Source organism: Halichoerus grypus, chromosome 1 (assembly GCF_964656455.1).
Source record: "Halichoerus grypus chromosome 1, mHalGry1.hap1.1, whole genome shotgun sequence".
Taxonomy (NCBI): Eukaryota; Metazoa; Chordata; class Mammalia; order Carnivora; family Phocidae; genus Halichoerus; species Halichoerus grypus.
In genome coordinates this window covers 69212202-69236985 of record NC_135712.1, presented here as the reverse complement: position 1 = coordinate 69236985, position 24784 = coordinate 69212202, and the positions used below count along the sequence as shown (strand labels likewise).

General features: G+C 34.3%; 1 protein-coding gene across 4 annotated transcripts in view; it reads left to right on the top strand.

Moving 5' to 3' along the window:
* The window catches only part of ZNF148 (zinc finger protein 148), a 124342-nt gene that overhangs the window by 25630 nt on the left and 73928 nt on the right, over positions 1-24784 (top strand). For all 4 annotated transcript variants that reach the window (XM_036071640.2, XM_036071637.2, XM_036071639.2 and 1 more), the window contains 2 exons: positions 12441-12576; positions 22281-22629. In XM_036071640.2, coding sequence (XP_035927533.1) covers positions 22297-22629 — 333 coding nt within the window. In that variant the 5' untranslated portion in view covers positions 12441-12576; positions 22281-22296. The remainder of the gene's footprint in view (positions 1-12440; positions 12577-22280; positions 22630-24784) is intronic.

Below are 24784 nucleotides of genomic sequence, written 5' to 3'. Positions count from 1 at the left end.
ATCAGAGTATGCTTGTATCATCTTTGAGGAGATTATTTGAAAATTTGCATGATCTTGATCATCATAAAATATTAATTTACAAATTAATGTGTATTCAGTAAAAATTTATGTACAAGTAAAAGTAAAGCAGCTTTCCCTTGAGTTTATTGGCTTACTAATCTTTTCTAAGAGAGAGAGAGAGAATGCATGTGCACATGCGCGGGCAGCAGAGGGGCAAAGGTGGGGGGAGAGAATCCCAAGCGGGCTCCACGCCCAGCATGGAACCTGACGCAGGGCTGGATCTCAGGATCCTGAGATCACCACCCTGAGATCACGACCAGAGCCAAAACCAAGAGTTGGATGCTTAACCAACCAAGAGTGGCTTACCAATTTTAAAAATGAATTTCTATTAGTAAATTTGGGGAAGGATTACATAGTTGCTTGATAGTTTGTCATAGTTTTTGGGAGGTGTCTCTCCTCAACAGGTAATTTAGGTTGAAAGGTTCAATCTCTTTAGCAGTTTAGAGTCTAAGGAGTTTATAAAAATGCTTGTGGTGGACAGTTGGTTTCTTGTTCGACAAACGTTTGTTGTTTAGGTGATTTGAAAAGGTCAAGGGCAGGTGAAAATTTTCAGTTCGTGGTTTTATTTCACTCACTTTGGTCAGTTTTCTTTTAAGAATTTGATTACTCCTTTGTAGGATTTTCATTTTCAACTAAGTGGATCAGCTACATTAATTGCAAAGTTTATAAGATTTTGGCCTGATGTTTATTGAGAGTAGAAATGGAAAATGGTTCTAGAAAGACCTGGGCAGAGTAATTTCTGGGGTGGTTGGTTTGAATTTGTTGGGCTGTCATTCCTGCTTGGGAAAGATCTGGTCATGAAAAATATACTGTTAGACCGTCATTCACATAGAGTTCTAATAACTTTAATTTTTAACACAGCTGGTGTAAATTAAAGAACACCTATGTCTGTGCTTTGTTACTGTGTAGAAATTCTAACCATATTCATAGAAATCTTTTGCCTGGAACAAGTCCCCTCACCCCCAAACATTTAGAAAGCATCATTAAATCACAAAAGTAAAAACTAAAGTAATACTAGAACTTGACTAACCTTAAAATGTGATCTAGTTAAAAGATACTAAAGGACTTTAAAAGATGCTAAAGCATTTTTTGTTTCAGATTCTTAAACCATATGTACTATTATATATTTTATTGCTTTGTGCTTTTCTTGATTACATTTAAAGGGCAAGAGGTAGTAGCCTTTTTTGGTAGTGCTTATGGAAGCATCAGTAGTTGAAATTTTGTAAGCATACACATCAGTGAAACTAAAAATGAGGTTTTAAAAGAGATAATTAACCAAGAACTATGGTTTTTCTCAATTAGCTTTCCTAGAATGGTTGTATTTGGAAGTAACATTAAGGTGCATGATATAATGTAATACTTATAAAACAGCTAAGTTTTGATTAGATTTTCTTATATTTTTATTGTCTTAGAAATTCATATTGACAATTTTTGTGGGGGTTTCTTATCTGGATTTTGATCATTAATTCATAAAACCTCATCTTTTGCAATCTTTTCTAGGCAAAGATGACAGTTGAAACAATTTGGTAGGCTGAAATACACCAAGCAAACAACATACAGATATACTTTGAAAATACTTGAGGTAGAAGTTGCCTAGGTTCGTAGAACTAAACATGGAGCATGTGAAATATTTGAAAAAATTAGTTTCTTCTGATCTGCTGTAAAGTGCATGCAGCTTTTGTAGCTTTTCTAACACAGTACTTCTGAAATTCCTTATTAGAACTCAACAAAGACTAGAAATTAGATAGGATTAAACGGTTTTTTACATTGCTAAGAATTATTTTTTCTATTTGATACAATGTTTCATAAAGCTTATAGTAAATTCATCAGTAGGTTGAATCTCTTTATTGTTAAGGCCTTCAAGCCTTTTTAGGGAAATTTCCCAAGCTGAAGGGTAATGTTGCCAAAAACCTCACTAGGCTGGTTTGATATCAGGTTCTGCTGTTTCATTAGGTTAATGTGACTTTTCTAGATGCTTTAGTTTTGTTATCTGTGATTCTGTAATTGAGATAGTGTTGTGTGGTGGTTAAGCTTCTGGAGTTTGATTTCTCTGTTAGAGTTAAGCTTTATATAATCATTTAAAAAATACTAAATATCTACAATGGGCAAGGCACTGTTTTAGGCACTTAAGATACATCATTGAACAAAACAAAATTTCTGCCCTTGTGGAGTTTATAGTTGGGAGTTAGAAAAACCTTAAACATCATAAACAAAGAGATTACATAGTATGTTGAGAGGTGGTCCTACTATGCAAAATGTGTAACAGATTAAAGGGGGATTGGGTGAGTGTATGTATTTTAAATTGCATGGCAGGAAAAAAGCCTTTTAAATAAGATGATGATTGAGCGAAGACTTGAAGTAGGTAAAGGATTTACTTAGGCTTATCTTTGGGAGGAAGTGTACCAGGCCTAGAACAGCCAGTACAATAGGCCTGAAGGCAGTAGCATGCTGGAAGATCTAGGGAGATAAGGAGGTCTGGCTAGTGAGGCTTATGTGGAGTGAGCAATGGGGAGAGTATAGAAGATGAGGTCTGAATGGTGGTGGTGATGGTGGTGAGGAGAGCATAGCACAACAGATTGTGGAGGGCCTCGCAGACCATTATAGGGACTTTGGTTCTGCCACTTACTAGTTTTACAACCTTTGGTAAGTTATTTAACCCTTCAGTTTTCTCTCATAAAATGTGAGTAATAATAGTACCAATCTCATAAGTTTGTTGTTTGGATTAAGTGAGTTAATAACTGCAAAGTCCTAGGAACACTACTGAGCAAAGTCTGAACCATATATTCATTGCATTTTTAAATGTGGAATCAACATTAAAAGATTACTTCTTTTTCATTTAGTAGCAAAGGAAGAATTGATTGCTCTCTGCTTTTTTAAAAAGATTTTTAATATTTTATTTATTTACTTATTTAGAGAGCATGAGTGGTGGGAGGGGCAGAGTGAGATGAAGAGAGAGAGATCCAAGCAGACTCTGCTGAGTGTGGAGACCAATACTGGGCTTGATCCCACCACCCTGAGATTACGACCTGAACCGAAATCAAGAATTGAATGCTTAACCGTTGACTGAGCTACCCAGCAGCCTGTGATTCCTCTCTGCTTTGACTTTTTTCTATAATAAATTGCTTCAACTTCAGTTATAGCCCTTATCACATTATGTTATTATTACAAACATTATTTGTTATGTGTGTACTTACCATCTTTGCTAAATTATGAACTCCTGTGGGCAGAGGCCATGATATTTTATGCATGTCTTAGGAATCTTAGGTAGCATGTCGTACATGCATATCAGGTGATCAGAATGTTGACTTAGTTACTGACAAAAATGTTGGCTTAATGAATCAACCCACCTGCTGGGGTGTGTGTGTGTGTGTGTGTGTATGTGTATGAATTTTGCCAGTCTTTCAAAACTGAATAATGGAAGGACAATAGCTAATGGCCCCTGCAAAATATTTCATTTATTTTCTTTCTGTGCCATAGTTATTAAAATTGGTAATGGTAGAAAATCACAGTTATTAAATAAGTGTGAGGTAAATTAGAAGTCCATATTTACAGTGTAGTATGGCTCTATTAACATCTGCTGTCTTTGGTTAAAGAGAAGTATCTTTATTGACAGCAAAGCATAATACTCCTGCCTTAAAACATATTTTTAGTCTTAATTTCACTGTTTATATCTGCACAAGTGGTATAATGAGGGAATATTTAGCCAGCAAAATCTTAAGTCAGAGGAATTGCTAAGAAGGAATATTCACTAACTCCTGATGTGAGGGAGTGAAGCAGGAAAAGAGGAAAATCATAACTGACCTTTGGGTGGTTGTCCAAGTAACTTTATACCTCTCTTTTTGTACTTACAGGGTCTTAGCTTCCAGCTTGGTAGGTTCTTTTCTTCTCATTGTTGGGGGAGAGGAGTGGGAGAGAAGGAGGAAGGATAGAGACTTGGAAGGAGAAGTGAATTGGTAGATGATGCTAAATGAATTTAGGGTTCCAGAGACAGAGACTTTGTGGCAGGTGAGTTAGAGGGAATTGTGTTTCCATGGTAGAGGAAAGGTTGTGATGGGAATGATATTCCAAAATTTCTGTTTACAGATTTAGACCTTGAGGTTATATTATTTTAAGCATGCGGGTGTGTGTGGGGGGGGGGGGTGGTCATGTTTCCTTTTCCTTCTTGCTTTACTGGTTTTTTTTGTTTCATTCTCCTTTAACATGTCTAGTTAATGTTCTTTGATGTATGAGAGCCTTAATTTAGGGCTTTCAATAAGAAGTGATGCAAGAAGATGAGTAGGCTTTTTGTGAAAATGTTTTCAACAGAATATTAACATTTCGAAAACATTTGTCCAGTCTGTAGATTTTATCATATTCTGTGATGGCATATGTAATAATGTCTTGATTGTGAAGTAAATATACCCAATCAACTTTGTAAGACTCCTAAAATATATAATTTGAAGACATTTTTATTTCCTGTGTATAGACTTTGCTGTGCTTTTTCTGTTCAACTTTACAATATAGCTTTAGAAATTCTAAAAGTTGAACATAGTGAATGAAGAACATAGATAAGTGAATAGCAGTATAGTGCAAATACAGTGTTGCTCTACTTGTTTTTAATAATGTCTACCACAATAGTATAGTTTTATGGCAAATACATATTCAAAAATTGTTTTACATAATTGAGAAGGTGGCATATATGCTCTTCTGAATTCTTGGAAACAAAACTTTGAGGCAGGCAATTAAGAGCTTAGTAGACATAAAATTTTTAAAATAGAGTTTTTAGTTTGTAACTATTTTAGCAACAAAGCTGACTGGCTGAGGGACTAGAAAATGCTGTAGTGTTTGTGATCCCTAGATAAAATTATGTAAATACAACTTTGAATTAATATATTGGTTATTTTCTAAAGATTTAAAGTTATTTAATTGTTTTGCTTTTCATTTATAGCTTTTATTGATTTGCATATTTATTGAACCCTAAAAATGTGTTAGGGCTGCTATATAAATGCTTTATTATTTCTGAATAAAAAATTATATTTGGCTTATTCTTTGTTTCTAATAAAATTTCAGCTTTCAGTCTTCATTACCTCCATTTCATATGCCAGAAAAAAATACTACAGTTACATAAAAGAAATTGTATGTGTCCAATATCAATGCAATATCAGTGCAGGATATTAACTTTCTATACTAGTCTCTGTTAAAAGGTTTATTACAGCATAACATTTAAAAATATATATAGTCTGTTCTAGTATTATTAAATACCTTTGCCTTGAAATTTTTAAATGCTTAATGTTTTTATGTTTTTAAAAACTATATTAATGTAGTTAGACTTTTGAGCTGAGGGAAATGTTACTTTGGGGTTTCATCAGGAAATCATACTCTGAATAATGTAGAGTAGCAACATAAGATTTTAATGAAACACATTTTGTGTTTATTTTCTTGTTTTTTATTTTTTAAAGATTTTATTTGTTTATTTTAAAGAAAGAGCATGCACAAGTGGGGGGAGGGGCAAAGGGAGAGGGGGAGAGAGAGAGAGAATCTCAAGCAGACTCCCCGATGAGTGCAGAGCCCAACGAAAGGCTCAGTCGCACGACCCCGAGATCATGACCTGAGTCAAAATCAAGAGTCAGACGCTTAACTGATTGAGCCACCAACCCACCCCTACTTTCTTTAAGTTATTTAAGATGATTCTGGGTTATTGCCCAGATTTTAAAGAAGGTAATTCTGGGTTATTGCCCAGATTTTAAAGAAATCTTAATCCTCAACTAGAAATTAAATTAGAAAAAGTCCAGTTAGTGTCTCCTCATTTCCTTGGGATATCATTTATTACTAATTTTATTTAATCCAACAGTATCTACCATGGAGAGAATATTGTTAGATTTGGCATATTTGGATATCACTATTTTACTTGACTTTAAGAACATGTCTAATCCTGGTTCTTTTGGGGGATAACCTGTATTTTTGTACTTTTATAAGATAGAGGGGAGGAATTGGGAGCTTGGAAATTGAGCCAAGTAATCTGATAGGATGGACATTTGCCTGACATATTTTATAGAGGTAATCCAACACTGTTTTACTCAGTCTTTAATTTTTACCTGTGATAGATGCCCATGCACTTGTGTATGAACTGCACTGATGCACTGACCACAACCGTTGGATAGTACTTTTTATCTGTTGGATGATCTCTTTTCCTTTTATGCCCACTAACATATAAGCATGAATTATACATATCCATATATATATATATGGTATTGCTCTATAGAGATAATGAATACCTACATTGAAAGAGTTAATGTTACTAGTTTTATAGGATGTAGATCTTTTCTCACTTAACTAGATTACTTGCGTGTCTCTTTTAGGCCCCAGTTCCCTTATTTTAGGAAGATAGATGATTCCTTTCTTTTTGGCTTATGTTAGTACATATGTTAGGTCTATGCTTTTATCCTTCAAACAAGTGAAAGAAAGTTAAATATTTAACAGTTTTCAGGGTATTTACATATCTGTTAATGGCACATATTCTGATGTCAGTTGTTAATGATCATAAAAATTCTAAAGTTTTTCATAAATTTTGTTTTGAGAATTCCTTAAAAATGAGGATGTGAAAATAATATAGTGGCCATATTTTAAGATTTCCTTCTTTTTCCATATTTTCTGGTAATTGTCATGTTCAGCATTTCTCATTCCTTATCCAGGTTTATTGCAAGAGGATACGCACTAGGCAGTAGAGAATGTTAAAAGGTTTAAAAAAAAAGGCTCTCCCCTTTCCTATTCATGGTTAACATTTGTGCGTATGTGTGTATCCTGTCAGACATTTTCTATATATATGCAGACATATGTATACCTGTATTTACATATTCTTTACACAAATGAGATCACACCATACATATTACTTAGCAACATGTCTTTTTTGTTGTTAACTTCTATATTTTTGCATATCATTCCTTCTCATTTCATTCTGTGTAGTATTCCAGTATTTGGATATACCATAATTATATTAACTACTAACTTATTTATGGATATTTAGGTTTTTAGTTTTTTTTGCTATAATAAGTGGTAATATGGTGAATAATCTTGGGCATGTCTTTGCATATATTTTTAAATATATCTGCAGTATAAGGGGCGCGTGGGTGGGTCAGTCAGTTAAGCATCTGACTGTAGATTCTGGCTCAGGTCATGATCTCAGGGTCATGAGATCGAACCCTACATCGGCTCCACATGTAAAGTCTGCTTAAGATTCTCTCCCTCTCACTCTGCCCTTCCCCCCCAATTCCTGTGCGTGCATGATCTCTCTCTCAAAAAAACAAAACAAAATAAAATAAATCTGCAGGATAAATTTGTAAGGGAAAAATTGTTGGGCCTAGGAGTGTGTACATTTAATAATTAGGTAGATATATTGCCTAACTAAAAGATTATCCCAGTATCAGTAGTCTAGGAAAATGGGAATCTCTGTCTCTGTGACAACATGAGCTAATGTCAAACTTCTTAATATTTTTCAGCATTTTGTTGTTTAGTATTGCTTTCCAAAATTTCATTATGAGTGAGCTTGAGCATTTTTCCACTATTATTGGCCATATGTATATTTTCAGTGATCTCTTTGGTCATGTACTGAGCCCCTAGCCATTTGTTAGGCAGATTATTTTCACTGATTTTTTTTCCTTATCCTTTGATTTTGTTTTTGCCTTTATAGAAGTTTTAATTTTTTATGATTGAATTTAGTGATCTTTTCCTTTATAGCTGGGGATGGGGGGGTTTCTGTGTAAAGTTTAAAAGCTCTTCGACATTGGTTATAAGACTCTTTTCTCTCTGTTGTCACATCTTGAATTACATGAATCACTGGTTTGTCATAGTTTGACATTATTATTTTCTTTCTTAGTAACCCATAAAATAGCCATGTATCTTAAGATTGGTAGTTTTAGATTCAGTGAACTATGGTACTTGAAAAAGAGTTATACAGGTTTTCTATTACTTTTTATGGTTTAAATTGCTTAAAATCTTGATGTATGTTGAATATATTTGGTATAAACAGTAGATGTAGAGCTCTAGCTTTACTTTTTTTTCTGGCTGGCTAACTGGTTGTCCCCATTCCAATTATTGAATGTTGCATTTCTTTTCTACCTATTTGAAATGCCACATTTATCATATATGGAATTTCCATGTTTTTGAAGGGCATGTGTCTGAAATAATTTCTGTTCAGTTCATCTGCTTGCCTCTTTGTATACTGATAGTATTAAGAGAATTCAGTAAAGGAACTGGTTATAAAATTAATATACACAAATAATTTTTTTATACAAACAATAGGCATTAGGACTAATATTATGTAAGAAAAAGTATACATTCAGAATAACAAAATATAAAATGCCTGGGGACAGGCTACTTGAAGAAAATTTTGAAATTCTACTGAGGGATAAGAAAGAAAATTTGAATCAGTTCAAATTTTTGGTAGGAAGTCATAATACAAAGACGTCATTTCACTATAAAAATAAAATTGATTTTTGTTTATTGATTTAATATTTTATGATCTTGCTGAACTTATTTCTTGTGACCTTGCTGAACTCGCTTATTAGTTTTCTTCCAGCTTGTTGAGAGTTTTTATTGTGAATAGGTGTTGAATTTTTTCAGATGCTTTTTTTCTGTGTCTCTTGAGACAACCATGTGGTTTTTGTCCTGTAGTCTCATAATATAGTGTATTACCTTATTTGATTTTCAGATGTTAAACCACCTTTGCATCCATGGGATGTATCCTACTTAATCATGGTGTATAGACCTTTTTAAATGTTGCTAGATTCAGTTTGCTAATATTTTGTAAGGATTTTTGTATCCTTACAATTTTATAATTGTAGACATTGCTGAGTAGTTTCATGTGATGTCTTTGACTTTGGTATGAGAGTAACTCTGGCTTCATGGATTGAGTTGCTGAATGTACTGTCTTCCTCTTGTTTTGTGAAGGAGTTTGTGAAGGATTGGTATTCTTTAAATTTTTGATGGAATTCATCAGTGAAGCCATTTAGGCCTGTTCTTTTCTTTGTGGGAAATTAAAAAATACTAATTCAGTTTGTTTATTTGTTATATTCAGATTTTTCTATTTCCTCTTTAGTCAGTTTTGATAATACATGTCTTTTTAGGAATTTGTCCATTTTATAAAAGTTGTGTAATTTGTTGGCATAAATTTGTTAGGATGTTTCTTCCTTTATAATTCTTAAATTTTTTTTTAAGGTGTAATTAACATATAACTTGTATTAGTTTCAGTTGTAGAACTCTTAATTTTTGTGGGGTCAGTGTTACCATCCCCTTTTTCATACCTATTTTTTGGTAATTTGTCTTTTTTCTCTTTGTTCTTAGTTTGCCTAAAAGTTTGTCAGTTTTAAAAGAACCAGGTTTTTCTCTAATTTTCTGTTTTGTAGTTCATTAACTTCTGCTCTGATCTTTATTATTCCCTTTTGTCTGCTTACTTTAGGGTTTAGTTTGTTCTTTTTCTGTTTTATTAAGTGGAGGCCTATGTTACTGATTTGAGAATTTTTTTCCCAAATATATAAAATTACAAACTTCTTTCTAAGTACTATTTTAGCTGCATTTATGTTTTTTATTTTTTATTTATTCTTTTTAAAGATTTTATTTATTTATTTGGCAGAGAGAGAGACAGCAAGAGAGGGAACACAAGCAGGGGGAGTGGGAGAGGGAGAAGCAGGCTTCCCGCTGAGCAGGGAGCCCGATGCGGGCTTGATCCCAGGACCCTGGGATCATGACCTGAGCCAAAGGCAGACATTTAAAGACTGAGCCACCCAAGTCGCCTTCATTCTTATGTTTTTTAAAGATGTTGAGAGAAGAAATGAGAAAAATATATAGAGTCCTTTAGTTTAACTCACATATTTTCTATTTCTGGTGCTCTTCTTTTTTTCCTGTGTATTTGAATCTGTTGTCTTTTCCTAAAAGCTGAAAGCCTGATGGATTTCCTTTAGTATTTCTTTTTTTTTTTTTTTTTTTTTTTAAAGATTTTATTTATTTATTTGAGAGAGAGAGAGAATGAGAGACAGAGAGCATGAGAAGGAGGAGGGTCAGAGGGAGAAGCAGACTCCCTGCCAAGCAGGGAGCCTGATGCGGGACTCGATCCCGGGACTCCAGGATCATGACCTGAGCCGAAGGCAGTCGCTTAACCAACTGAGCCACCCAGGCGCCCCTTTAGTATTTCTTGTTAGGCAGGTTTGCTAGCAAAAACGTCTCTAAGCCTTTTTTGTCTGAGACTCTTTATTATGCCTTTATTATTGGAGGATAATTCTGTTGTCTTCTTGGTTGACAGCTTTTTTCTTTCAGCACTTTGAATGTCATTCCACTGTCTTCTGGCCTCTATTATTTCTGACTGAAAGTCAGCTGTTAATCATGTTGGGTCCCTGCACATGCTGAGTGATTTTTCTCTTTGTGCTTGCATTATTTTCTCTTTGTGTTTGCTTTCACCAGTTTGACTATGATGTGTCTAAGTGTGGGCCTTTTTGTATTTATCCTACTTGAGATTCATTGAGTTCCTAAGGCCTGTAGATTTGATTCCTTTTTACTAAAATATGGGAAGTTTTGGCTGGTATTTTATTAAAAAAATTTTTTTCCCTGTCCTTTCTGTCCTCTCCTTCTGGGACTCCGGAAGTGTTAATAAATTGGTCTCCAAGGCTCTGTTCAATTTTCTTCAACTTATTTTCTCTCTCTTTTTAAGATTTTATTTATTTGACAGAGGGACAACGAGAGAGAGGGAACACACGCAGGGGGAGTGGGAGAGGGAGAAGCAGGCTTCCTGCTGAGCAGGGAGCCTGATGCGGTGCTCGATCCCAGGACCCTGGGATCATGACCCGAGCTGAAGGCACACGCTTAACGACTGAGCCACCCAGGCACCCCTCTCTATTCTTTAGATTGGATAATTTCAGTAGATAGTCTTCAGGGTCATTGATTTTCTGCCATTTTGAATCTGTCATTGAGCCCTGCTAGTAAATATTTTGTTTTAGTTACTGTTCAACTTCAGAGTTTCCAATGTGGTTCTTTTATGTAATTTCTGTACATTTATTGAGAATCTGTTATTTGTTGATTATTTTCATAATTAAAAAAATTTAAAATATGTGTTCTTTTCACATATCTGAAATAGATGTTTTGAAATCTTGTTTGCTTAAACCAACATCTGGGCATACTCTGGAAACTGTAGTGACTGCTATTTTCTGTTAATATTTAGATCACATTTTTCATTTTTTTGTAATCTTGTAATTTATTGTTGCAAACTAGGCCTTTATTTGAGAGAGGGGGAGAGTAAGAGAGAGCATAGGTGGGGAGAGGAGCAGAGGGACAGGGACAAGCAGACTCTGCTCTAAGCATGGAGCCCAACATGGGGCTTGATACCATGACCCTGAGATCATGTCCTGAGCTGAAATCAAGAGTCGGATGCTTAACCCACTGAGCCACCCAGGTGCCCTAGGGATCTAATATTTTTAATGACTTATGGTAGGAAATTCCATAAACTCTTGAGTTTGTTAACTATGCTCAGAAATACTGTTAGACAGATTTGTTGTGTATAGCTTATGTTCTTCATTTTTATTTTTGTTTTTTGGATATGGTATACCGTCTTCCTGTGATTCATGGTTGATTATACTCATTGTCAGCTTTTCCTGTCAAAGGTGACCTGACTGATTGAGATTCTATATCTAAGTATTTAATGGGATTTTTACAACTGAAATTGTTTTTATTGTAAATAAATACATATTCTGTACATGACTAGTTCTGTTTGTTATTTGTAAGGCCTGGTATTGTGTTTGCTTCCCTCTTCACTTCATAGACTTTGCAAAGCAGATATGAATAGTAGTAAGTGGTTTCTTAATCTTCGCTTTCTCTTTTCTAGCTTTTTAGGTCTGTAACCCTCTGAATTTCCCTCAGCATCACATATCTCTAAAGCTGTAAACTCCAGATTTAGTCAAATTATTCTTTAAAAAAATTTTTTTTAAAGATTAATTTAGAGAGCAAGAGAGCATGGGTGTGTGCATGAGTGGGGGGAAGGGCAGAGGGAGAGAGAAGCAGATTCCTCGCTGAGTGTGGAGCCTGATGCAGGGCTCAATCCCAGGACCCCGAGATCATGACCTGAGCTGAAATCAAGAGTTGGCCACTCATCTGACTGAGCGACCCAGGTGCCCCTAGGCAAATTATTTTTTATAAGGCCAAGGTTATTTCATAGTTACTACTTACCACTATTTTATCTTCCTGGTTTCAGACTTAAAAGCAAGTCATTGTACTGGTCATTCAGGCATAGCTTCTTATTTGCAAAGAATGATCACTTCATTATTCATACCAGTTTCCATGTTGTATTTGTACAGTATTTTTTCCCTTCATAAGTAATGTTTTTGTTGTGTGTTTTTCTTTTTCTTTTTTTTTTTTTGTAGGACTTGGATGGCATAAGTGATTAAAGTGGTGTTGAGGGTCTCTGAAGCTTACGAAAGGTAGAAACTCAACCATGATTTCTTTTTCAACTCTACAGCATTCCCTTCCTTGAAGTCTTCATTTTTACCTTAGTCTCAGGTAACGTCAACACTTGTTTTTCATAATTATGAATAAAGTAATATTTTCAAATATGAAACCATTTTTGGGTGATAGAATTTCATGTTGATTTTTGTATTATAGTTTATGTTTTGATGTTTATATCTGTTAGGAACTTAGGATTTTAATCTTTTTTCTTGAGAAAACAGTGTTAAGAGAAAACTGAGGAGTAATAATATTTTATATTTTAAGTTTAGCACAGAAAAATATGGGTAGCTTATTATGTAATCTTAAGTGAAATTTAAGTGGGAAGATGTTTTTCTCTTTTAACCCTTTTTTCAGCAGGGTATTGTATTTTTCACCCACTTACATTAACACATACAAACCCATGTTACATTTTTCAGAATTTCTATGGAAACTGTTTTCATACGTGGGAAAACTAGTTAAACCTGTTAATCAAATTTAATGGTGTTTGGCATATAATTTATAAAATATGAAAAAAACGTACTAGTTACTGTACTTTGTATGTACTGTATGTTTGCCTAATCATTTATATTAGAGATATTCGTTAAAATATAGACGTGGCCACGGTGACAGAGGCTTTAAAGGTAGAAATACATTATTTGAAAAGTCCATGTAAACAGTCTTGAGATTTTATAGAGGCTCTAGAATCATCATACTCTGGACGTCTTTGTTTTGCTCTGCTATTCTTAACAGGTGGCTTCTCCCTTGTGGTCCCAGATGGTTACCATTATGTCTGTCAACAGGAAGAAGGAAGGACATTTTCCTTCCCTTTAAGAGGAGTTATGTATATCATTTCTACTTATATTCCAGTGGTTATAACATTGTCACATGACCACAATCAGCTGTAAAGGAGGCTGGGAAATGAGTCTTACCTAGGTAGCCATGTGTCTCACTTAATATTTTATTATTAGGCAAGAAGGAGAGAACAGATTGGTGGGGGGAGAAGGGGGAATTTGTTGTTTGTTATATTAGGGTTTGTGTCAGATTTACTTTCCATTAAGTAGTTTGGATTAGCATTAAAATACAATTTTTATTATCTAAGGCATTAACTCTTGGCCTGGGACATACTTTGGAAATTGTGCTTATTTGCATTCTGAGACAGTTCAAGTTTTGTAACTAGTCATCTTGCTTTTTTTTTTTTTGACTAAACACTGCTGGTCTTGATAAGATAGAATAAGGTATTAGAAGTTAGAATTGACTTGAGATAATTCCTCATTTTGTTTCACTGCCATTAGGGTGAAATGATTTGTCTATTATTATTATTTTTTTAAATTTTATTTATTTATTTGACAGAGACACAGCAAGAGAGGGAACATAAGCAGAGGGAGTGGGAGAGGGAGAAGCAGGCTTCCCACTGAGCAGGGAGCCCGACTGGGGGCTCGATCCCAGGACTCTGGGATCATGACCTGAGCCGAAGGCAGACCCTTAACGACTGAGCCACCCAGGCGTCCCTATTATTTTAGACTCTAAAACAATTGGGTGGGGGTCTTGGATGGGAAGATCTTTCCAGATACACATAGAGCTAAAAGATCTGTAACTAGCTCCTTCTAATTCTAAAGAGTCTGTTACTCTAAATGTTTAGATAAGATCAGAACAACTTAATCTCAGGGACATTATACACTTCAAATAGTTCGTTTTAGATGGAAAGTATGTCATCATACATTGTATTTTATGGTTCTTGTCCTGTTGTAAATACTGTATTTTGAAACAAGTATCAAATATTATATATTCTATTATAGAATTTATTAAAGGGTTAGAAACTAGTTGTCAATTTTCCACCATAATTTATGTCAACATATTTTAACCTTGGTACCCTTTTTAAGAGACTTGAATAACAGTTAGTTTTGATAAATTTATGTACTTGTATACAGCATTTATAGTAGTCCTGTTGACTTAAGTTTTATTACTGAATAGTGTAAGACATTATAGGTGTTTTTGGTATTGAAAGTGAAATTACATCCTTAGTTCTGTACTGAACAAATAGGGTTTGTATTATTAAAGTGAGAGCATTTATCTAAGTTTAAAAAATGTTGATATTAATAGTTAGCAGTTCTCTGTTCTGAAACAAGTTTTGGTTACTCTGTAGTACATACTAAAAATAACTTAGGTGTTTAATGTTCATAGTGTACAGGGAAGTTTGTTTTAAGGAGTGTTTTTGATACTCCTTTTATTATACAAGACTGTAGAAAATTCATAGTTTCCTAACAGAATAAGTATTTTTAACATTAATGTTTGAATTGTTGATATTGGCATAAGATGTGATGTATGAAACAACTAGATCCAGCAGAATGTAGGGTTCTGTTTTGTTTGGACCTTTTTTTTTTTATCCCCCTCCCCCTTTTTCAATATAAATTACAGCTGTTTCTTAAACAGTATGAGAGGCCAAAAATTTGATGTTTTAATATTTATAGATACCACTATTTTCTTGTTGTCACATTGTTTTGGAAGACTTTGGTGTTGAGTATTTGGAATACAGAATATGCTTAGATTCTGCTTTATTTGAGGGGGATGCAGGCATATAGAGATGCCTGTTAATTTTGACTTAATATTTACAAATTTTCTGTGGTTAAAAAAGGGTCAGAGGTTTTTCTTGTTATATTGTATAAAATGATGGATCTTAGCCTATACTTTCTCTTATTTAATGTCTTTAATTGTTGCTAGCAATGATCAGAAAGACCATTTTTTCCAGTTGCCATTATTATAAATGATGCTCCTGTTGGAATGTTTTGAATTAGTAGTAATTTAAAAATCATCAAGGAGCGTAGTTTACAAGATATACTTTATAGGTGCAAAATGGTAGTTATACAACGGTATATCTGAAGGAGTTTCTGAATGTGGAATATGTCTAGACAAGAAGTAGACTTTGTTTTTAAATTAGCGATGAAGCATTGTTTGCATAGATAAAACTATTCTTTTGAAGGATGAAAGAGAATAGGAAACTTCTTAAGAATTACCAGTGGCAAATTGTTAATTCCATATTGATCATGGTTTGCTTTGTCTAACCAGTTGATTTTGAGGCTGACTGATATCTGTGTTTCCAATGCTGATATTTTTTAAGGTGTAATTTCTCACTGACTTGTACATGGGTTAGAAGTGTTAATATCCAAATTAATATAACTGGCATCCTCCAGACAACAAGGAGTTTGCTGAAAATGCTTTGGGTCAGAAGTAATTTGTAAAACCTAGCTTTTCTGTTTCAGAATAGGTTCCTTTGAGTACTTTTCTTCTACATTCAGGTGAGGTTTATAGGTTGAATGGGTTCTGGTACAAGGCAGGGTATTGTTGATTTGGGAGAATATTTTGAGTTGGAAATTATTCTTTTTATAGAAAAGAATGATGTTTAATTCTTAAGCTTGCCCACTATAATCTGTTTTGACTCATAATGTTGGAAGCTCTACATTGTTCAATAAAAGTTGGTGGAAAATAATATACAACCAAACTAAATAAATAAAACAGAAAAGCAGTATCTGTAAGTGAGAAATATTTCTTTCATGTTTGAATGCAAGATTTAATTAAAGGTGATAAAGTGGCAGATGAATATTTGTGTACGTTCTGAAGGGGAACTAGGTGCTTTCAAAAATTTTAGAGGATTACAGCAGAAGTCTTCCAGATCTGTTTTCACCTTAAAATGTACAACCCTCTTTTCTTTGATACAGGTATATCTTTAGAACCACTCCTATATTAGCCACATTTAGGATTATTTTGTTTGATTTCCAAGTGAAAATGGTGAGGTAAAAGAGGAAGGGAGTTTCCTGAAGTAACTTGGTAAAGGTTTGAAGAAAGAATGGAAGGATTAAGACCGTGTATGTAAGCCTATGAAAAAAAGAATGACAGAAATTTACTAAGGTGTGAGTAATGGGTGGAAGTGGGAAAATAGCAAATGTAGGAAGTGTCCATTCCTTCCAAAGGAGAAAAGGGGATTTTGTGTCACAGAGTTCTCCTGTGGTACCATGTGGTGGGAGTAGCCAGCTAAGGAGACTTGGATTGCTTTACCAAGCCAAGCAGTGGTGACAGAGTGGCCTCAGAGTAGGTGAGTGAGAAGAGGAGGAGTTCTGTGAGTTCTTAATGTGTTCAGATCCTTTTTCAAGATGGGAAGGTTTAGTATAGTGAGGCAAAAAGTGCACTAAACCAGCTAAGCCCGTTTTGAAATCCCTCCTAGTGTACCTCATAGCTATGACTTGGGGTAAACCCCAGTTTCTTTATCTGTTAAATGGGGATATACTGTTATTGTCTTGAGCGTTACTATACGGGTTAAGTGATGTAACATATATAAATGTACCCAGCAGTGTCTTACAGCTAGTAGATCCTCAACACATATTAGTTGTTCTTCCTTTCCAGGTTATGATAATCTCTGAACTTTATAATATAGACCCAAACCTATTAATAAATTCGGAAAGATATTTTCCTTATTAATTGCATAGAACTCCCTTAAAAAAATCAGTAGGCACTTTAAGTGCCTTGCAGAGTTGATTAAAAATGAGTAGTGGTGGCCAGCTTGTCCATATGTTATGCTTCTGTCAACTTTGTCTTCTGAAAGCAAGCCCAAACAGTCCCCTCAGTTTAGAAATAATTAACACAAATGCTTGTATTAAAAGCGCATGTGTTTAATTCCTTATTGAAAACCCTGACTCAAAGCTTATTTACTCCATTTCATCTTATAAATCTATAAAGCTTACTTTTTAATTGCTTGCACACAGTTGATTAGAAGCATTAAATTAGAAGGTGATGACAAGGAGAGTCAGCTGTCCCTTCTGGAAGACAGGAGAAAGTGATGGCTAATAATTTATGTTCTCTTTGAGTAGAGCATTGCCATTAGGCTTAAATGACTAGGGGTTACCTAATTGGCCACAATTTGAATTACTTTTACACAGCTGAACCAAACATTTTTCAGTAGGAAAGGCTGGTAAGAAGTGTGTGGGAATCATTGAATGGAGCAGGAAACTGTATTGTGGCCCCCTAAATATCCCTGTTGCTGTACCTGTCAGCTTTTTTGACAGAGAGAGATGGAGATGAGGGAAGAATAAAGCTTGGAAAGGGGGAAAAGAATGCAGTTTGAAGTAATCTGCTAAAGGGAGATTTAGGAGAAATTGCCCCGAGGTGGGCTGGCCTCTTCCTTCTTTTCACTCTTTTGCTATGTTCTAGTTTTTAATGATTTGTGTTCTGGGTAACTCTAAATTTCAGAAGAAAGAGAGCTATCCCTTTAGCTGAATTAGCCCTAGGACATCATTGTCCATCTTGTCTCAGCTCTTAACAGCTGTGATGTTTTAAACTCTTTGTCAGCTGTCCAGGGTCCCTTACAAAAGAATGTGTTGTCATAAGGAACTCAGGGTGACTGGTTGCTTATTACTCCACCCAGCCCTTCTTTTTCCCCAGTTGGACAGAGGCTACTGGGAACACAAATTAATTGTTTATTTCTTTTTTTCTTCTAAAGCAGGCTCTCATGTAAGTGACATGATTTAAAGGAACCATTATTTCTTTCTTCCTCTCTGCTGTGTAATATCCCTAACACCTGAATTTCCATTAATTGTATAGATGTTTGGGTCAAAAAGCATTAGTTGGCTTTTTGACAGTTTAGCAGGAAGAGACATTTAACTATTTGCATTTTATTTTATTTTTTTAAAGATTTTATTTATTTGACAGAGCACAAGCAGAGGGAGAGGGAGAAGCAGGCTCCCTGCTGAGCAAGGAGCCCATTGTGAGACTTGATCCCAGGACCTTGGGATCCTGACCTGGGCCGAAGGCCGCCGCTTAACTGACTGAGTCACCCAGGCTTCCCTAACTATTCACATTTTAACATGGATTGATTACATCAGTTTCCTTTCTTTACTCCTGGCTGATCCTCCTTGGAAATAACTGAAATTAGAGAAGGGAAGTAGCCTATGTTAACTCTTGAGCATAGGACCTTTTGTTGTATTCGGGCTGTTGAATGTGCTGTGAAACACATGGGAGCTTTGACTGAGACCATGCAGGAGTTAGAAGGGGGAAAGTTAAAGATGATAAGTGCATGTTAAGAGAGTTTCAAGGACAATAAAAAATGGTCTTTCCTTATCATTTTTCGTGTAACTTTGTCCTTTTTCCTTTTACTATAGGCTTGGTGAAATTAATTTTATTGTTTGAGAACCTTATCTAATTTCTTGTCCAGCTTACTCTGCCCTGTTACTTGTTGAGATGTATGATACAAGTATGGCTCACTTTATTTGTCTATGTATCTTCTTCTTGATTTTTTTCACGTAATGTATCTTGGAGAACTTTTCACCTGGCACATACAGCGGCCTCATTCCTTTTAATGACTGTATTCCATTGTATGGTTGAATCATAATTAATTGAACAAGTCTTCTATCAGTGGATGCTTAGGTTGTTTCCAGTCTTTTCCCACTAAAGGATTGTACCAGACATCCTTGTACATACATCTTTGGTTAATTTTAAGGAATTACTTTATAGGATTGTGTATATTCTTAGCAGTGAGGTTGCTGGGTCAAGGGTGCATGCAGTTTTCATTTTGATATTTCCAAGGCTTGCTTTAAACCCTTGTCAGAGCAGTGTTCACAGATACTGAAATCTATATCTTGGTATTTTCTGGTATTTCAGGGAAGTTGTCTCAAAACAATTTCTCGGCTAGCCAGTAACTCAAAATGTATGGATTAATTTGGGGTCATAGGAATAAAACCATACCTAAAAAAAGGAAGAGAGATTCCTTTTTCTGTGTCTATGGCCTGTTTTCAAGCAAATTTTCAAAGAGGTCATATTTGTCTTACATTTAGGCTTTCCACTTCCTTTTCCATTTACTCCGTATGTATTGAGATGTGTTAACTTCCTGTTCCAAGTCCCTCACCCTGGCACTTAATGTAAGCCTACCTTTTTTCCAAAACAGTCTCTATCCCTAGAATATTTTGACTTTCTCAGTACTTACTGTTTTAGCCTCATGTTAGGGATAAGGTTAGTAAAAATTATATTTTAATGTTTGTTTTCATATGTACATTTTATGTTAACAGTATTTTAGAGGTATAGTTTTAAATCGTATGCATATATTAGGATATACTATTTTAAAAAAATGATGAGATGCATGATCAAAAACAGTGGAGTTGGGGACCATTGCTTTAGGGAAATGTAGACCCTGTGTTGGGTTAACAAGTCAGCTTCAACTTTGGCTACTTTTTCTTTAAGTTTTGTCCTAGGTCAGTTTCTTTAAGTTGCCCTTTTAATGACTTCTTCTACATCTCCCGTGTTCTTTAAAAGCTCCCCAGTTTTTTGTGTTTTGTTTTTAATAACGATATAACAGTAGCAGCTGTAGCAGCAATGAAAAATTGCAATAAAGGATGGCTTTGTGTAGACATAATTCCCTTTTAAATTAGGGGCTTTCCACATTCTTTAAGAAAACAGTAAATAGAAGAATATAATTGATTTGGTATGAACCTCCAAAGAAATGGCCAGAATAAGCAAATTTTAGCCCTGTAAGACTTCGGTCTCACTTACTTGTGGGATAGTTGATTTTCTAAGAAATGTGATAAATAGAATATTAGAAGAGAACAGTTATTTGGTGATTTATTTAGAATCTTTGTCCTATAGATTTTTAAAAAAGATTTTATGTATTTATTTGTGAGAGAGAGAGAGAGCAAGCATGAGCGGGGGAGGGGGGGCGCAGAGGGAGAAGCAGACTCTCCACTGAGCAGAGAGCCTGATGTGGGTGGGGCTTGATCCAAGTTTGCTACTAAAGATTTTGAAAAGTAAAATCCGATTCTGGGTCCTTTGTTTTGTGTTCTAGACTGATAATACCTGGTACCAGGGAAGATAAGATTAGCAAGTATGAATTATATTTTTTGTGTTTTTTAACTTTGCTGTTTGTGTTTTTTTGAACTGTTCATTTAAGTACAAGTTTCTCAGTAAATGATAACCTTAGTAAATGAAAGAGTATTTAAATTTCGGTAGTTTGTTTGTTTGAATGTAACTGATCATTTATTTTACCTACCTGATTGATTTGGGAAAGAGGTAACCAAACTGAAACATAGTTAATGCATTTACTACTTGTGGACCCTTCCCTTTGGGTAGGTTATGTATGTTAATTCTACACAGTCTGACAGTAGAAATCTATTTTGAAAAACTTTGTACAAGTGCTTTCACCCTCTTTGAGATGAAATTTCTTTGATTTCATGATTGTTATGTTAGTTCCTAGAGTAACACAGTGGAATTTGAATTTATAACAATCAAAGTTAGAAGGGCAGATTTAATATTGCCTGTCTTTTCTAAATAATGGAGTAAATAAGGTAATGTAATTATTTGATAGCATGTAGTTCTTACAACCTATTAAATTTAATCATGTGCTGTTATTTAAGATTATATTAGTAATGGAAGTTTCACTTTTATTTCATTTTAACGCATTTAAAAACGTGTAAAAAATAAAATTTCATTATAGTAAGTTTTCAAATTAGAGATAAATGTAAATATGGAGAAATACAGTTTAAACACCCAGTGGTAATGTTAATATTGTTAGCATTTTAGAAATCTGTACATTCAGACACACATTTCCTTTAATATATTGGGATATTCCCCCACATTTTCAGATACTTTTCAAGAATATTTTTATTACTGCATACATTCTTTTTTGAGCTTCCAACAAGCTTATTGAAGTATAATAACTGACAGAAACATGCACATATTGCAGATAAACAACTTGAAAACTTTACAAAGTGAGTACACCTGTGCAGTCAGCATTCCACTCAAGAAAAAACACTGCCAGCACCCGGACACCTCCCATTTCATACCTGTTATAAGCAGCAGCCCCCACAGGGTAGCCTTTATTCTGATTTTATTTTTAAGAAAAACTGTGAGATATAATTTACATATAATAAAATTCACCCATTTTCAGTGTTCAATTCAGGGATTTTTAGTAAATTTACTGAGTTGTACAGCCATCAGTATAGTTTAAAACATATGTATGAATATATTTTAACCAGCTTTGTTTTATTGAATACATAGTGTATTACCATTTTTTTGTTAATGTAAACTTTACTCTAGTGATTTTTTATATATAACTTTCTATGCATTTTGTTTCATCGGGATAGGTTTCTTAAAGTATAATCACCAGTTCAAAGAATATGTGCATTTTTATGGCTTTTGATACATAGTACCAGATTACCTTTGAAAATAATTGAGCTAATTTATTTTCCTATTGTTAGTAAATGAGTGTCTTTTTTTTTTTTTTTTTAACCTACCTCAACATTGGACGTATTTTTTTTTTTAAAGAGTCATACCAGTTTGGTGGATGAAATATAGTAGCTCTGTTTTAATGCTCATTTCTTTGATTACTACTGTAAGTGACTATTCATTTTATATACTTTATATATGTAGTGATTTGCCTGATAGTGGTTTGTCAATTTATTTCTTAATGAATGCACCTTTTTTATTTTTAAGACATTTTAATATATTAAAAGATATGAATCCTTTGTTACAAATACTTTCCCCCAGTTTGCTTTATCTCATACTCATTTTTCATAATGAAATAGATTAAGATTTTATGCCTTAATGCCAAAGATGAAAATTTGTATTTTACTCTACCAGCCTTTGGAAACTTACTTGGTAATTTTAAAATTGGAGATGATAATGAATTACATGAATAAAATTTTTCTGTTAAAGTGTGTACCTTTCATAATTGAAATTTTAAAAAGTATCAAGTAGACATATAAAACTAATTCATTATGCTTTGTTGCCAAACTTGGTCTTTCTAGGCAGTTATACTTAAGCATGAACATTGACGACAAACTGGAAGGATTATTTCTTAAATGTGGCGGCATAGACGAAATGCAGTCTTCCAGGGCAATGGTTGTAATGGGTGGAGTGTCTGGCCAGTCTACCGTGTCTGGGGAACTGCAGGAGTCGGTACTTCAAGACCGGAGTATGCCTCACCAGGAGATCCTTGCTGCAGATGAAGTGTTACAAGAAAGTGAAATGAGACAACAGGATATGATATCACATGATGAACTCATGGTCCATGAGGAGACAGTAAAAAATGATGAAGAGCAGATGGAAACACATGAAAGACTTCCTCAAGGACTACAGTATGCACTTAATGTCCCTGTAAGTAATTCCTTTAAAGATTAATATAACTTACAGTTAGAAACATAATTTTGTGTTAAGTAATACTTCAAGTCATTGAGGAAATTTCAGAAATTGTTTAAAGGCTTAAATAGTTCAAATGGGTGTTCTTGAATTGATATGCTGAATGTTGACAGAAATCACATTTGAAAAAGCAAAATTAAGTTTTTGTATTATATACATTTTGGAAACTTATCTTTTCCAGGATAAAATTTATTTCTCTGTCAGGATTACTGTGTATTAAATTTTAAGTGCTTCAGTTTTAAAGATTTTGTTTTAACTTCTGGGTTTCCTTGAGGAGTAGAAAGATTGACTCTTGAGCATAACTAGAAAAAGATCAGACACTTTTGAGGGATTTTTCCTTCAAATTCTGTAACTTGGCAATTCCTGGTGCCTGTATTTTTTTCACTGTCTTTTTAAAAGGTGTATCAGCTCTTTAATTTTTCCTGTTTATCTTAGATGTCGTGGTTTAATCACCTAAAGTATTCTTTTGTAGGCATCCATAACTTTTTTGCCTTCTTGTGTTTTTATTTTTACCTGATGACCAGCAAAATCATAACCATAGTGTAATCTTCTTCTATTCTTTCTGTGATATTAAACCTGGATTTCTTTCAGTATATCTAATATACTGTGCTTTTTCTTTGCTTCAGAACCTTCGTATATCCTGGTTATAATATTCCCCTCAGCCATACCCCCTCCCTGTTTTTTATCTAGTTAGTGGTTCATCATTATCAGCCTTCCCCTTCTATTTAGTCCAGGTTGAGTTCCTACAATAGGGACTTGTGGTTACTTGTTCAGTGTCTGTCTCTCTGATAGATTATAGGCTCTATGAGAGCATGAATTTTGTCTTACGTTCCATTGTATCCCCGGTATTGGCACATTGTGTGAATGAATGAATAATACTTATAGTTGTGTTCTAATACATGTGCTCACCAACTTTTACCTAGCCCATTGCAATAGCCTTGTCTTTTTTTAGCCTGTTCATGTGATGGATTATAATAATTGATTTTTGAATGGTGAACCACCCTTATATACCTACAATACATCCCACTTGGTTGTGGTGTATAATTCTTACTATATATCGTTGGATTCAATTTGCTAATAAGTTGTTGAGGACTTTTGTATCTATGTTCATGATATATATTGGTCTAGTTTTCTTGTAATACCTTCATATCTGATTTTGATATTAGAGTAATCCTGGTCTCATAGAATGATCTAGGAGTATTCCTCTGCTTCTGACTTCTGGAAGAGATTGTAGAGAATTGGTATAATTTCTTCCATAAATGTATGATAGAATTCACCAGTGAGTACTTATGGTCTGGTACTTTATTTTTTGGAAGGTTATTAATTACTGACTCAATTTCCTTAATAGATGTAGGCCTGTTCAGATTGTTTATTTCTTTTGTGTGAGTTTTTACAGATTGTGTCTTTTAAGGAATTGGTCCCATTTCATCTAGATTATCAAATTTGTGGGCCTAGAGTTGTTCATAATATTCCTTTGTTATCCTTTTAATGTCCATTGTTGTTCAGCAGGTCTCTAGAACTGTTTCATCTTTCAAAACTGAATCTCTATGCCTATTGGACAACAATTCTCTGTTTTTCTCCAGACCCCAGTAGAGGCTTACTGATTTTACTGCTATTTGAAAAGAGTCAACTTTTGATTTTCTCTGTTGATTTCTAGTTTTCAATTTCACTGATTTCTGCTCTAATTTTTATGATTTCTTCTGTTATTTTGGATTAATTTTCTAGTTTTCTAAGGGGGAAGATTAGATGATTGATTTTAGATCTTTTCTAATATATGCATTCGATACTATAAATTTTCCTCTAAGCACTGCTTTTACTGGATCCCACAGATTTTGATAAATTATATTTTTATTTTCATTCAATTCAGTATATCTTTTAATTTCTCCTTAGATTTCTTCTTTGATCCACATGTTATTTAGAAGTGTGTTGTTTAATCTCCAAGTGTTTGGCGATCTTGCAGCTATTTTCCTGTCATTAATTTCCAGATTAATTCTGTTGTAGTCTGAGAGCATATATCATATAATTTCTGTTCTTTCAAATTTGTTAAGGTGTGTTTTATGGCTCTGAAAGTGGTCTGTGAGTGCTCCATGTGAGCTTGAGAAGATTGCGTGTT